Source organism: Camelina sativa, chromosome 4 (assembly GCF_000633955.1).
Source record: "Camelina sativa cultivar DH55 chromosome 4, Cs, whole genome shotgun sequence".
In the NCBI taxonomy this organism is placed as follows: Eukaryota; Viridiplantae; Streptophyta; class Magnoliopsida; order Brassicales; family Brassicaceae; genus Camelina; species Camelina sativa.
In genome coordinates, this window is record NC_025688.1 from 21,970,543 (window position 1) to 21,980,895 (window position 10,353).

Sequence of the window (10,353 nt, forward strand, 5' to 3'; positions counted from 1 at the left end):
AGAAAAAATAGCCTTAATTGCGTACGCACAGAACACAACACATATAAATAGAATCTTTCAGCGCAAGCAATCACCTTTCACTTTTGAGTGTTCCTGAGAAAGTTGATTTACCACAGTGAAGGTTACCTGTACGGACTTTATCCATCTTTCGTCACGACGCCAGGCGGATTCAAAATCAGCATCTACCAGATACACATACAAACAGTTAAAATCTTTATCTCTATGTCTCCTGAAACAGGCATGAAGATACCTGCAAGAAAAAAACCACAGAAAAGTAATGGTAAGTATAGTCCTTGTAAAAACTAGATTGAAGGAGAAACATTATTAGATCGCAAAGTTTCATCATCTTACCATGTGCAGCCACCGATCACAAATTGATCAGAACGATATGAATTCGGTAGCCAAGTGCAGTAATCCTTAATCAGCCACGTGAACTTGTTATCAACTTGATTCCCCATTGAAGCCGCTCCTTGTAACACTCGAAATAACGAACTGGGGCGCTTAGGTGATGGATGGTGTTTTTGGTCTCACGGACGATGCAGTTAATGAGTGATAGGGGTTTTACTGTTGGTATACATATTTGAACTGAATCCTCCATAAACAAAGGGTCAAGGAAATTAGTTCTATTAATCCGGATAAATTAATCAATTTATTAATAGTTTTTTTTTAACATCAATTAATAGGTTTGTTTAAGCAATTGATTTTTTTTATTTATCTTTTAATCAGTCGATTACCGAATTATATATTGCTCCGAGCGCTACTTTTTTGCTCTTGCTTCATCTTTATTCTTTAGGCGCCAATCCAACTTAATTAAACCCTGCATCAAATTCGTTTGGCTTTCGACTCTTCAGTTTTCCAAGATACTTGTTAATATTTTCATCACAAAACTCAATTCCGTATAGACACATTGAGAACATTTAACCACTCTGGAAACTTATATAAGATGTGTGAACATTAATTCTCTTAACTGCTGAAAATAAATCTCTTTTTAACTATTTTTTATTCATTTTTGTCTTTAGAAGGGATAAAGCAAAAGAACAGGCCAGGTCACTCTAGTACTATAGCAGAACCTAAATCTTATTGCCTAACTTGAAATCATCAACACAATCATAAAACTCATCATCATAATCATAATAATCATCATCATCTTCATCTTCATCTTCATCTTATTAGGGATACAATATTCCACATTGGAAGTTGAGTAGGATCTTAAGTGGTATATATAAGATATAGGCCTCTCCACTCATTGCCAATTGGTTTTGAGTTGGAAGCCCACAATCTAATATGGTATCAGAGCCCGATCCGCACATGCTCAATCCAATCCACAATCGGCCTGGCCCAATAGTTGGCCCGTCGATTCATGCCCGAACATACCGAGATTGATGCTTAGAAGAACCATCATCTCGAGGGGGCGTATTAGGGATACAATATTCCACATTGGAAATTAAGTAGGATCTTAAGTGGTATATATAAGATATGGGCCTCTCCACTCATTGTCAATTGGTTTTGAGTTGGAAGCCCACAATCTAATACATCTTCATCTTCCATCAGAAAGCAAGAGGGGAGCTATGGCAGCCAAAACCTCTGCCTTCTCCTTCTCCAACTGAGCTTCGAGGTCTGAACACTTAAGCTTCAAATCCTTCAACTCTTGTTCAATTTCTTGTATCTGAGTCTCACCAGCTTCATATTTCTTCATCTTTTTAGACACTTGATCAAGTTTCTTCTCCAACCAATCCAACCTAAATCCACACTCGTTCATGGGTTCCAGTAAAGCATATGCATCTGCCAGTTCATCTTTGGCGATTTCCTTAGGCGACCGGCGCAGAGTCTCAGTCATGCTGAGTATGGCATTGATGTACCCTGTCTTCACATATTGGTTTTTTATACGGCTGTTTTTTGCAATTTTCAGGTGTCTTTCAAGCAAACGGTTCAAAGATTTCACCTCCGAGTGAAACACAAATGATTACTTATGTTTGTAGCTTACTAGCTTGTATATATAATATAAAGAAACTGATGAAGTTTTCTTACCTGTGAAGAAAGAACTTGAAACCCCTTGACATCCATATATGATATTGTTTCCTCTCGTACCTCTGCTTTGCCAATAACTTCAAGAACATCAACGTCGGCCACAATCGTTAAGTCTCCGTTCACCAACAACCCACTACATGGGTTAAGTATGATACGATGAACCATTGTTGGGAAACCCCAAGAGACAGAATTCTGATCAAACAGGTGTTTTGCTTCTGTAAAGTCACGAAACATAGAGAAAATCTAGTCAAAACAAGATTTAAACTAGGCAGTAGCACAAGACCCACAACGAACAAGTATGAATCATAATAATTTATTGAAGTTTAAATTCATATTGTAATATATAAGCGAGGGTAGAAAAATAATACTCACCTCGTACGATAGAGTATTTAGGCGTAACATGATGTGGTATAGTAAAAGAAACTTTTGCTTGTCTTCTCCATCCACAAGGCAATAATTCATGATCAGCAACCTCAAGATACAGAGACAGATAATCACTTTGCTTATTCTCTCCCTTGGGATAAGCCAGAAGACGCCTGCAAGCAAAAACCAGAGAAAACAATCAATTAAGCAGAACAAAAAAGGAGAATATATATTAATCCCGTAAACCTAAATCTAAAGACAAGTTCTTCTTCGTACCAGTTGCAGCCATCAACCACGAATACGTCAGAATAGATATACTCGGATTTCACAGATATAAATTTCTTAATCACCCAAGTGAAACTCTTAGCAACTTGCTTCTCCATTGTTCTTGATGATGTCATGATGATATTGACTCCTACTCCTACACAACAGTCTTGAGACACGCAACAAAAATAAAATTAAGATGGTACTTTAATCGGTATATATATAGCCTTGTAAGCAAATCTTTTCCTACAAGTTACCACACCGTAGAAACACAAAGAGAGTCGTTGGCTTTACCACACAGCTATATATGTTTCGGCTCCTCATATGTAGTTCATAGGGTTAAAAATTAGTTGGGCCTAGGCGGTCAAAAAAATTATATTTGGGGCCTTAACCAGTATTTGCAAACGTTGCGTTTCATTATTTTTCCATCCCCAAGAACAAAGAGCAAAACCATGTGAGAGTTCTGAATTTGTGTGCCATTTCGATATTTGTTTCATTCATTCTGAAAAAAGTAATGATCTAAAACTGTTAAATTTTACTCTGATGATACCAAAGGCGATAATGGAATGTGGGAATATTGTATTCGGTGCTTTATATTAGTTGTTTAAATGTTTCAAATTAAACAAAAAATTTCTTCCATCCTTTGTTAATTTCTCTTTTAGGTTGCGTAACAACAAAACCTTATTTTTCAGTTGCACAAAAGATTGGAGAAGTAGATCACATAAATGCAAAACGCCAACAATAATAACCAAGAAGCAAAAGATCCACGCTTGCTTGGCCGAAACCTTTCGTGTTTGAAGACCAAAAGCTTGTCGAAAACCGTAATGCTTGGCTGAAACCTTTCGTGTTCGAAGACCAAAAGCTTGTCGTAAACCGTGAATAAGCAAATTATAATCAAAATAAAACAAATTGAAAACTAAACAAGAACACCAACTGAAAACTCGATAACAAAAGTCCATTGATAAAAAGAAGAGATCCAACAATGCGTTGCATCATTGACGGATCTATATTAACGTTATAACCATGATGCACATCATCAATATATAGGGAATGTCATCATCTTTATCAAACAACGAGAAAGGAGCTCTGGCGTGTTGGAATATTGAGAGGAAGAAGATAGAAAACAGAGCAAGAGACTTTGACTCTTATCTTTGGAGAAGACAAGAGAACGAAACCTGAAATATTTATTTATATGAAACTTATTAGTTTTTGTTTTACAACACACCACAGTTATATATAAGACATACGGTCGTAACCGGTCGTAACTTGTCACAACCAAGAACTTGAAACAATGTTGGATTAAGCTTGAAATAGCTTAAGGCCCAAGAAAAATATATTTAGGAGGATAAGCTAAATATACATATTTGTGTTTTAGGAATAATCTAAATAAGTTATTTTTTCTATTTTAGATTAGGAAATTGGTGTTGAGAGTTTTTATATTTAAGGTGATGCAAGAGCGAAATATTGACGAGAAAGAGTATAGACAAAGCATTGGTTGCCTTAGATACTTACTCCACACTCGACCTGATCTCTCTTATTGTGTTGGGGTGTTAAGCAGATATATGCATGAGCCAAAGGAATCCCATGGAGCAGTCTTGAAACAGGTTATTAGATACTTAAGAGGCACCACTTCTCTTGGTCTTCTGTATAATCGTGAAGGGAAAAACAGTTTGGTCGGTTATAGTGATAGCAGTCACAACTCGAATGAAGATGATGGTAGAAGTGCAACAGGTCACATGTTTTATCTAGGTGCTAGTCCGATTACTTGGTGTACACAGAAGCAATCTACGGTTGCTATGTCGTCATGCGAGGCTGAGTATATGGCTGGTACTGAAGCGGCGAAGCAAGCAATCTGGCTTCAAGACCTGCTTGCCGAAGTGACTGGTTCTGCTAGTGAGAAAATCCCAATTTTGCTGGATAATAAATCGGCAATAGAGCTTACAAGAAATCCGCTGTTTCATGGTAAAACCAAGCATATACATAGGAGATACCATTTCATAAGAGAATGCGTCGAGAAAGGTTTAATAGAAGTGGAGCATGTTCCTGGAACAGAGCAAAAGACGGATATTTTAACTAAGGCACTTGGGAGAATAAAGTTCAAGGAGATGAGAGAGTTCATTGGAGTTCAAGACTTGAAGAGGAGTGATTTCAAGCTTAAGGAGGAGAATGTTGGATTAAGCTTGAAATAGCTTAAGGCCCAAGAAAAGTATATTTAGGAGGATAAGCTAAATATACATATTTGTGTTTTAGGAATAATCTAAATAAGTTATTTTTCCTATTTTAGATTAAGAAATTGGTGTTGAGAGTTTTTATATTTAACGTGATGCAAGAGAGTTGTAAAACCTAAGAGATTTGAGAGCTTTAGGTTTTTGAGTTATTTTTCCTAAAGATTAATAAAAGAGAGTTTTTCTTGTTCTTGATTCAAAGTTCTTAGTTCAATAAACAACACATCTAATAACACACACGTGTATACACACCTCTTCACTAATTACAGACACAATTGTGTTGTGTTATGTAAATGTGTTGTGATGCGAGATTTGATTATGCTTCAACATAGCGGCCAAAACATCTGCCTTCTTCTTCACAAGAGCTTCAAGGCTTGGAACACTTCTGCTTCAAATCCTTAAACTCTTCCTCAGTATATTTTCATAACAATCCTTAATATTTCTATTTCCAATAGCCATGAAGAAAAGAGGAGTTGACTAGTTGAGNAATTCACTGTCACAATAAAAGGATATAAAACATAAAAACTAGAGAATCTGAGTCACTGGTGAATTTCATTTTACACAATATCACTGAAATCAAGTGGAGCACGAGCAGCCATAGCCAGTTCCTTCTCAATCTTCAGTTCGTTCTCGAAATACAACAAAACAAACTTTTGTTTATGCACCTCTCCTTGGAGTTCTCTGATCCGAGCGCCACTTTCTTGCTCTTTCTTCTTCTTTACATAAACATTCCAAATCTTCATCATTAGCCAATCCAACTTAAACCCTGCATCTTCCAGGTCGAAAAGTGTCTTGTCTGCTTCGTCTAAGTCCTCATCAGTTAGCTCATGAGGCGATCGACAAAACATTCCGATAAGATCAAGGAGGACATCAATGTAAGCTGTTTTGAGCTGTTGTTTCTTTGGACGAAAACCTGATGCAGTGCCCGGGTGCGTTTCGAATATTTGCCTCACCAGTTTGACCTATCATAAAAAAAACATATAAAACAAGAAACAAACAAAAAACATAAAATTAGCGGAAATTCAAAATTTGACTACCTGTGAAGAAGGAACTTGAAACCCATTGACGTCAACTATTTCATCATTATTAATATCCCCAATCCTCTTCGTATGCATCATCAGATTAAAGTAACTTAAATTGACTCTCTTTTTTTTTTTTTTTCCTTTCTTTTGATCACATTAAGATTTCATGCAATATTTAAACAGCAAGAGCATGAAGAAGAGAAATCCAAAGGATCAATACCCTTGTTGATGATAAACCATGCATATCTGTTTCCAAAAAGTAAAATAAAAGAAAATGCATGCATTTGTATATAGACTTATGAGAAAAGCCTTGGCTCCTCGTGATAAATGATGAGACAGCTGATTTAAGAAAAAAATAACATACGTTCGTTTGGCTTCGACTCTTCAGTTTTCCAAGATTAGTTTTTCATCAGGAAAAACAATGCTTTAAAGACAAATTGAGAACCCTTAACCACACTGAAAACTTATATGTAATGTGTGAACATAAATTCTCTTAACTGCTGAAAAAAATCTTGTAACTATTTTTTTATTTTTATTTTATCTTTAGAAGGGAGAAAGCAAAAGAACAGGCCAGGTCACTCTAGTACTATAGCAGAACCTAAATCTAATTGCCTAACTTAAAATAATCAACATTATCATAAAACTCATCATCATAATCATAATCATCATCTTCACCATCTTCATCTTCACCACCATCATCATCAGACAGCGAGAGGGGAGCTATGGCAGCCAAAACCTCTGCCTTCTCCTTCTCCAACTGGGCTTCAAGGTCTGAACACTTAAGCTTCAAATCCTTCAACTCTTGTTCAATTTCTTGAATCTGAGTCTCACCAGCTTCATCTTTCTTCTTCTTTTTAGACACTTGATCAAGTTTCTTCCTCAACCAATCCAACATAAATCCACACTTGTTCATGGGTTCCAGTAAAGCATATGCATCTGCCAGTTCATCTTTGGAGATTTCCTTAGGCGACCGGCGCAAAGTCTCATTCATGCTGAGTATGGCATTAATGTACCCTGTCTTCACATATTGGTTTTTTATACGGCTGTTTTTTGCAATTTCCGGGTGTCTTTCAAGCAAACGGTTCAAAGATTTCACCTGCGAGTGAAACACAAATGATTACTTACTTATTCTTGTAGCTTGTATATATAATATAAAGAAACTAATGAAGTTTTCTTACCTGTGAAGAAAGAACTTGAAACCCCTTGACGTCCATATATGATATTGTTTCCTCTCGTACCTCTGCTTTGCCAATAACTTCAAGAACATCAACGTCGGCCACAATCGTTAAGTCTCCGTTCACCAACAACCCACTACATGGGTTAAGTATGATATGATGAACCATTGTTGGGAAACCCAAGAGACAGAATTCTGATCAAACAGGTGTTTTGCTTCTGTAAAGTCAGGAAACAGAGAGCGAATCTAGTCAAAACAAGCCTTTCTTGCACAACAGTACATAACTAGAATCTCGCAATAGCACAAGACCCACGACGAACAAGTATGAATCATAATAATTGAAGTTTAAATTCATGCATATTGTAATATATAAGCTAGGGTAGCTAGAAAAATACTCACCTCGCACGATAGAGTCTTTAGGCCTAACATGATGTGGTATAGTAAAAGAAAATTTTGCGTTTCTTCTCCATCCACAAGGCAATAATTTATGATCAGCAACCTGAAGATACAGAGACAGAAAATCATGTTCATGATAACTCTTTCCGTTGGGATAAGCCATAAGACGCCTGCAAGCAAAAACCAAAGAAAACAATCAGGCAGAACAAAAGGAAAATATGTATTAATCCCGTAAACCTAAACCTAATGACAAGTTCGTCTTCGTACCAGTTGCAGCCATCAACCACGAATACGTCAGAATAGATACACTTTGATTGCGCAGATTTAAAATTCTTAATCACCCAAGTGAAACTCTTAGCAACTTGCTTCTCCATTGATCTTGATGATGATGATGATGATGATACTACACCTACACAACAATCTTGAGACGCGCAACAAAAATAAAGAGTAAGATTGTACTTGAATTGATTGTAAGCAAATCTTTTCCTACAAGTTACCGCACACAACGTGGAAAACGAAGAGAGTCGATGGGAAAAATAATGCTTAGGGCTTTACCACAACAGCTTCATATGTTTTCGGCTCCTCATATGTAGTTTGTGGGGTTAAAAAATAGTTGGGCCCAGGCGGTCAAAAAAATTATATATAGTTGGGCCCTTAAATCAGTATTTGCATTAGGGTTATATTAAATGCTGAAAGTCCAAAACAAAATGTTCAAAGAGAGCAATTAACTTCCCCTAAGTCATAGAGAGGTAGATCACAAAAATCAATTGCACTAGCAAAACGCTGATATTAATAACAAATAAGCAAAGATCCACACTTGTTTGGCCCAAACTTTTCGTGTTCGAAGACGAAAAGCTTGTCGAAAACCGGGAATAAGCAAACTAAACAAAACAAAACCAATTGAAAACTAAACAAGAACACCAACTGAAACTCCATAACAAAAGTCCATCGAGAAAAAGAAGAGATCCAACAATGCGTTGCATCATTGACGGATCTATATGAACGCTATAACCATGATGCAAATCATCAATAGGGAAAGCCACTTAATTAGGTCATCATCTTTATCAAACAAAGAGAAAGGAGCTCTGGCGGCCAAAACATCTGCCTTCTCCTTCTTCAGAAGAACTTCAAGGCTTGAACACTTCTGCTTCAAATCCTTAAACTCTTCCTCAATTTTTAGCATACGAATCACACCAGCTTCTTTCTCCTTTTTAAACAACTCGTCAAGTTTATTCTCCAACCAATCCACCTTAAATCCTACATTTTTCATGTATGCTAGAGTAGTTTTTGCATCAGACAGATCATCCTTGGAGATTTCCTTAGGTGACTGGTTCAGAGTCTCAGTCAAGCTGAGTAGGACATTCATGTAGGCTGTCTTCAAAGTTTGGTTCTTTATACTGAACTTTGAAGCAATATCTGGGTGTCTCTCAAACAAACAGTTCACATATTTCACCTGCGAGCGGAAAATTAAAAAAGTATGATTTATAAGTCAAGAAAGCAAATTTTAATGATTTGCAAACCATATATACTGTATGCAGCAGCGTGCATGTAAAAGTGATTACGTTTTCATCTTTCTTAAGTTTCTTACCTGTGAAGGAAGAACTTGAAACCCTTTGACATCTATGCTTTGAGACTTCTCTGATTCATCTAATGAGCCAATAACTTCAAGAACATCTACCGCAACAACAATCACGATTTCATCGTTCACAAGGAACCCATATTCTTCAGATGGTACTTTAAGGATTACCATTGGTAAAAAACCCCATCGGGGAGTTTTCTGATTAAAACACTGTTGTTTTTCTAAAAAAACCACAAAACAGATTTCCATCTCATAGGTTACATTTTTTCGAATAACCATCATAAGAGTAATATAATATCAACTTTATATATGCAGTTACTAAATATAATACCTTGCTGTAGGGAGCGCTCTTCTGAATATTGATTTACTAGAGTTAGGGAAATTTTTGCATGCCTTTTCCAACCAGAAGGCAAAGAGTCACAATCAGGAACGTCCAGGCACACAGACAAAGACAAGCAATCACCAACATGATTAACTTCGGGATAGGCAATAAGACGCCTGCAGGCGTGCAAAGAAAAGGTAAATAATCAGTGAGAATATCAATTTCACATAAATAGGGAAAAACATTAAAAAGAAAACAGATTCTCTTTTTCTTATACCATTTGCAACCACCAACAACGAAACTAGCTATATGAGCTTGCATTAAGGAGAAATTTTTAATCACACAAGTGAACGTGTTATCAACTTGCTTCCCCATTGATGATCAAGATGAAGAGTCTTGGAAATCAAGCTACCAGAATATGAACCTCAAATTAGAAAGTCAAACAATCTCTTATCTTGAACAACGAAACCAAAAACAGAGATGAACTTTCTCTAAATTTCTCTCTTTTCCCCCCCGACGTCGGCCTCACGCCGGTGGTCGGAAATTTCCCATGACTCCCAAGAAAAGAAGGAAGGCTCTCAGAGGGGTCATGCCCGGCTCCTCCAATTTCGCTAGGCTGAATGCCCGTGCTGTCGTTGGCAAGCTTAAGCCTGCTACTCTGCCGGTCTCCGGTGACTGCTCTGTTGCTGAAGCCTCGCTCCCTGCAGTCCAGGATCCCCCGCTGGATTGCTCAACTCCTACCTCTGCAATTCCGGAGGAAGATCTGAAAGTTGACGCCGCATCGGGTTCTGTGTCCTGTGCAGATCTGGTCCTCGCCCCCGAGAACTCTCCTTCTCTCATCGTCGTAGGTTCATCCTCCGGTGAAGTTCCCGCAGGAGACCACGTGGTGAGTGTTCCAGACCCTTGCCATACAGCCGACGTAGGTTCATCCTCCGGAAATGACAAGACTTCCTCTTCCACGCCGCTCAAGTACTCCACGG

At 37.5% G+C, this 10,353-nt stretch overlaps 3 protein-coding genes and 1 pseudogene across 3 annotated transcripts in view; all 4 read right to left on the minus strand.

The window, feature by feature from the left end:
• The window catches only part of LOC104781742 (MATH domain and coiled-coil domain-containing protein At3g58240-like), a 1,283-nt gene extending 825 nt beyond the window's left edge, over positions 1 to 458 (minus strand). The window contains exons 1-2 of the mRNA XM_010506480.2: positions 352 to 458; positions 75 to 250 (exon numbers count right to left, since the gene is read on the minus strand). Of these exons, the coding sequence (XP_010504782.1) occupies positions 75 to 250; positions 352 to 458 (283 nt within the window). The remainder of the gene's footprint in view (positions 1 to 74; positions 251 to 351) is intronic.
• LOC109132639 lies at positions 1,291 to 1,399 on the minus strand (annotated as a pseudogene).
• On the minus strand, positions 1,538 to 2,774 carry LOC104784144 (MATH domain and coiled-coil domain-containing protein At3g58250-like). Its single transcript, XM_010509208.1, has 4 exons — positions 2,668 to 2,774; positions 2,401 to 2,564; positions 2,029 to 2,243; positions 1,538 to 1,864 (listed from the first exon to the last, which is right to left on the minus strand). Exons 1-4 carry the CDS (start codon positions 2,772 to 2,774, stop codon positions 1,538 to 1,540), a joined length of 813 nt encoding a protein of 270 aa, XP_010507510.1.
• On the minus strand, positions 8,467 to 9,748 carry LOC104781743 (MATH domain and coiled-coil domain-containing protein At3g58260-like). The gene is made up of 4 exons (XM_010506481.1): positions 9,651 to 9,748; positions 9,383 to 9,549; positions 9,061 to 9,272; positions 8,467 to 8,925 (listed from the first exon to the last, which is right to left on the minus strand). Exons 1-4 carry the CDS (start codon positions 9,746 to 9,748, stop codon positions 8,467 to 8,469), a joined length of 936 nt encoding a protein of 311 aa, XP_010504783.1.

Coding starts and splice junctions, on each gene's coding strand:
- LOC104784144 (XM_010509208.1), bottom strand. CDS start 2,774: ATGGAGAAGCAAGTTGCTAAGAGTTTCACTTGGGTGATTAAGAAATTT. Junction 2,244..2,400: donor TAAATACTCTATCGTACGAG/GTGAGTATTATT, acceptor GTGACTTTACAG/AAGCAAAACACCTGTTTGAT. Junction 1,865..2,028: donor TTCAAGTTCTTTCTTCACAG/GTAAGAAAACTT, acceptor CAATATGTGAAG/ACAGGGTACATCAATGCCAT.
- LOC104781743 (XM_010506481.1), bottom strand. CDS start 9,748: ATGGGGAAGCAAGTTGATAACACGTTCACTTGTGTGATTAAAAATTTC. Junction 9,273..9,382: donor AGAGCGCTCCCTACAGCAAG/GTATTATATTTA, acceptor TGGTTTTTTTAG/AAAAACAACAGTGTTTTAAT. Junction 8,926..9,060: donor TTCAAGTTCTTCCTTCACAG/GTAAGAAACTTA, acceptor TTCCGCTCGCAG/GTGAAATATGTGAACTGTTT.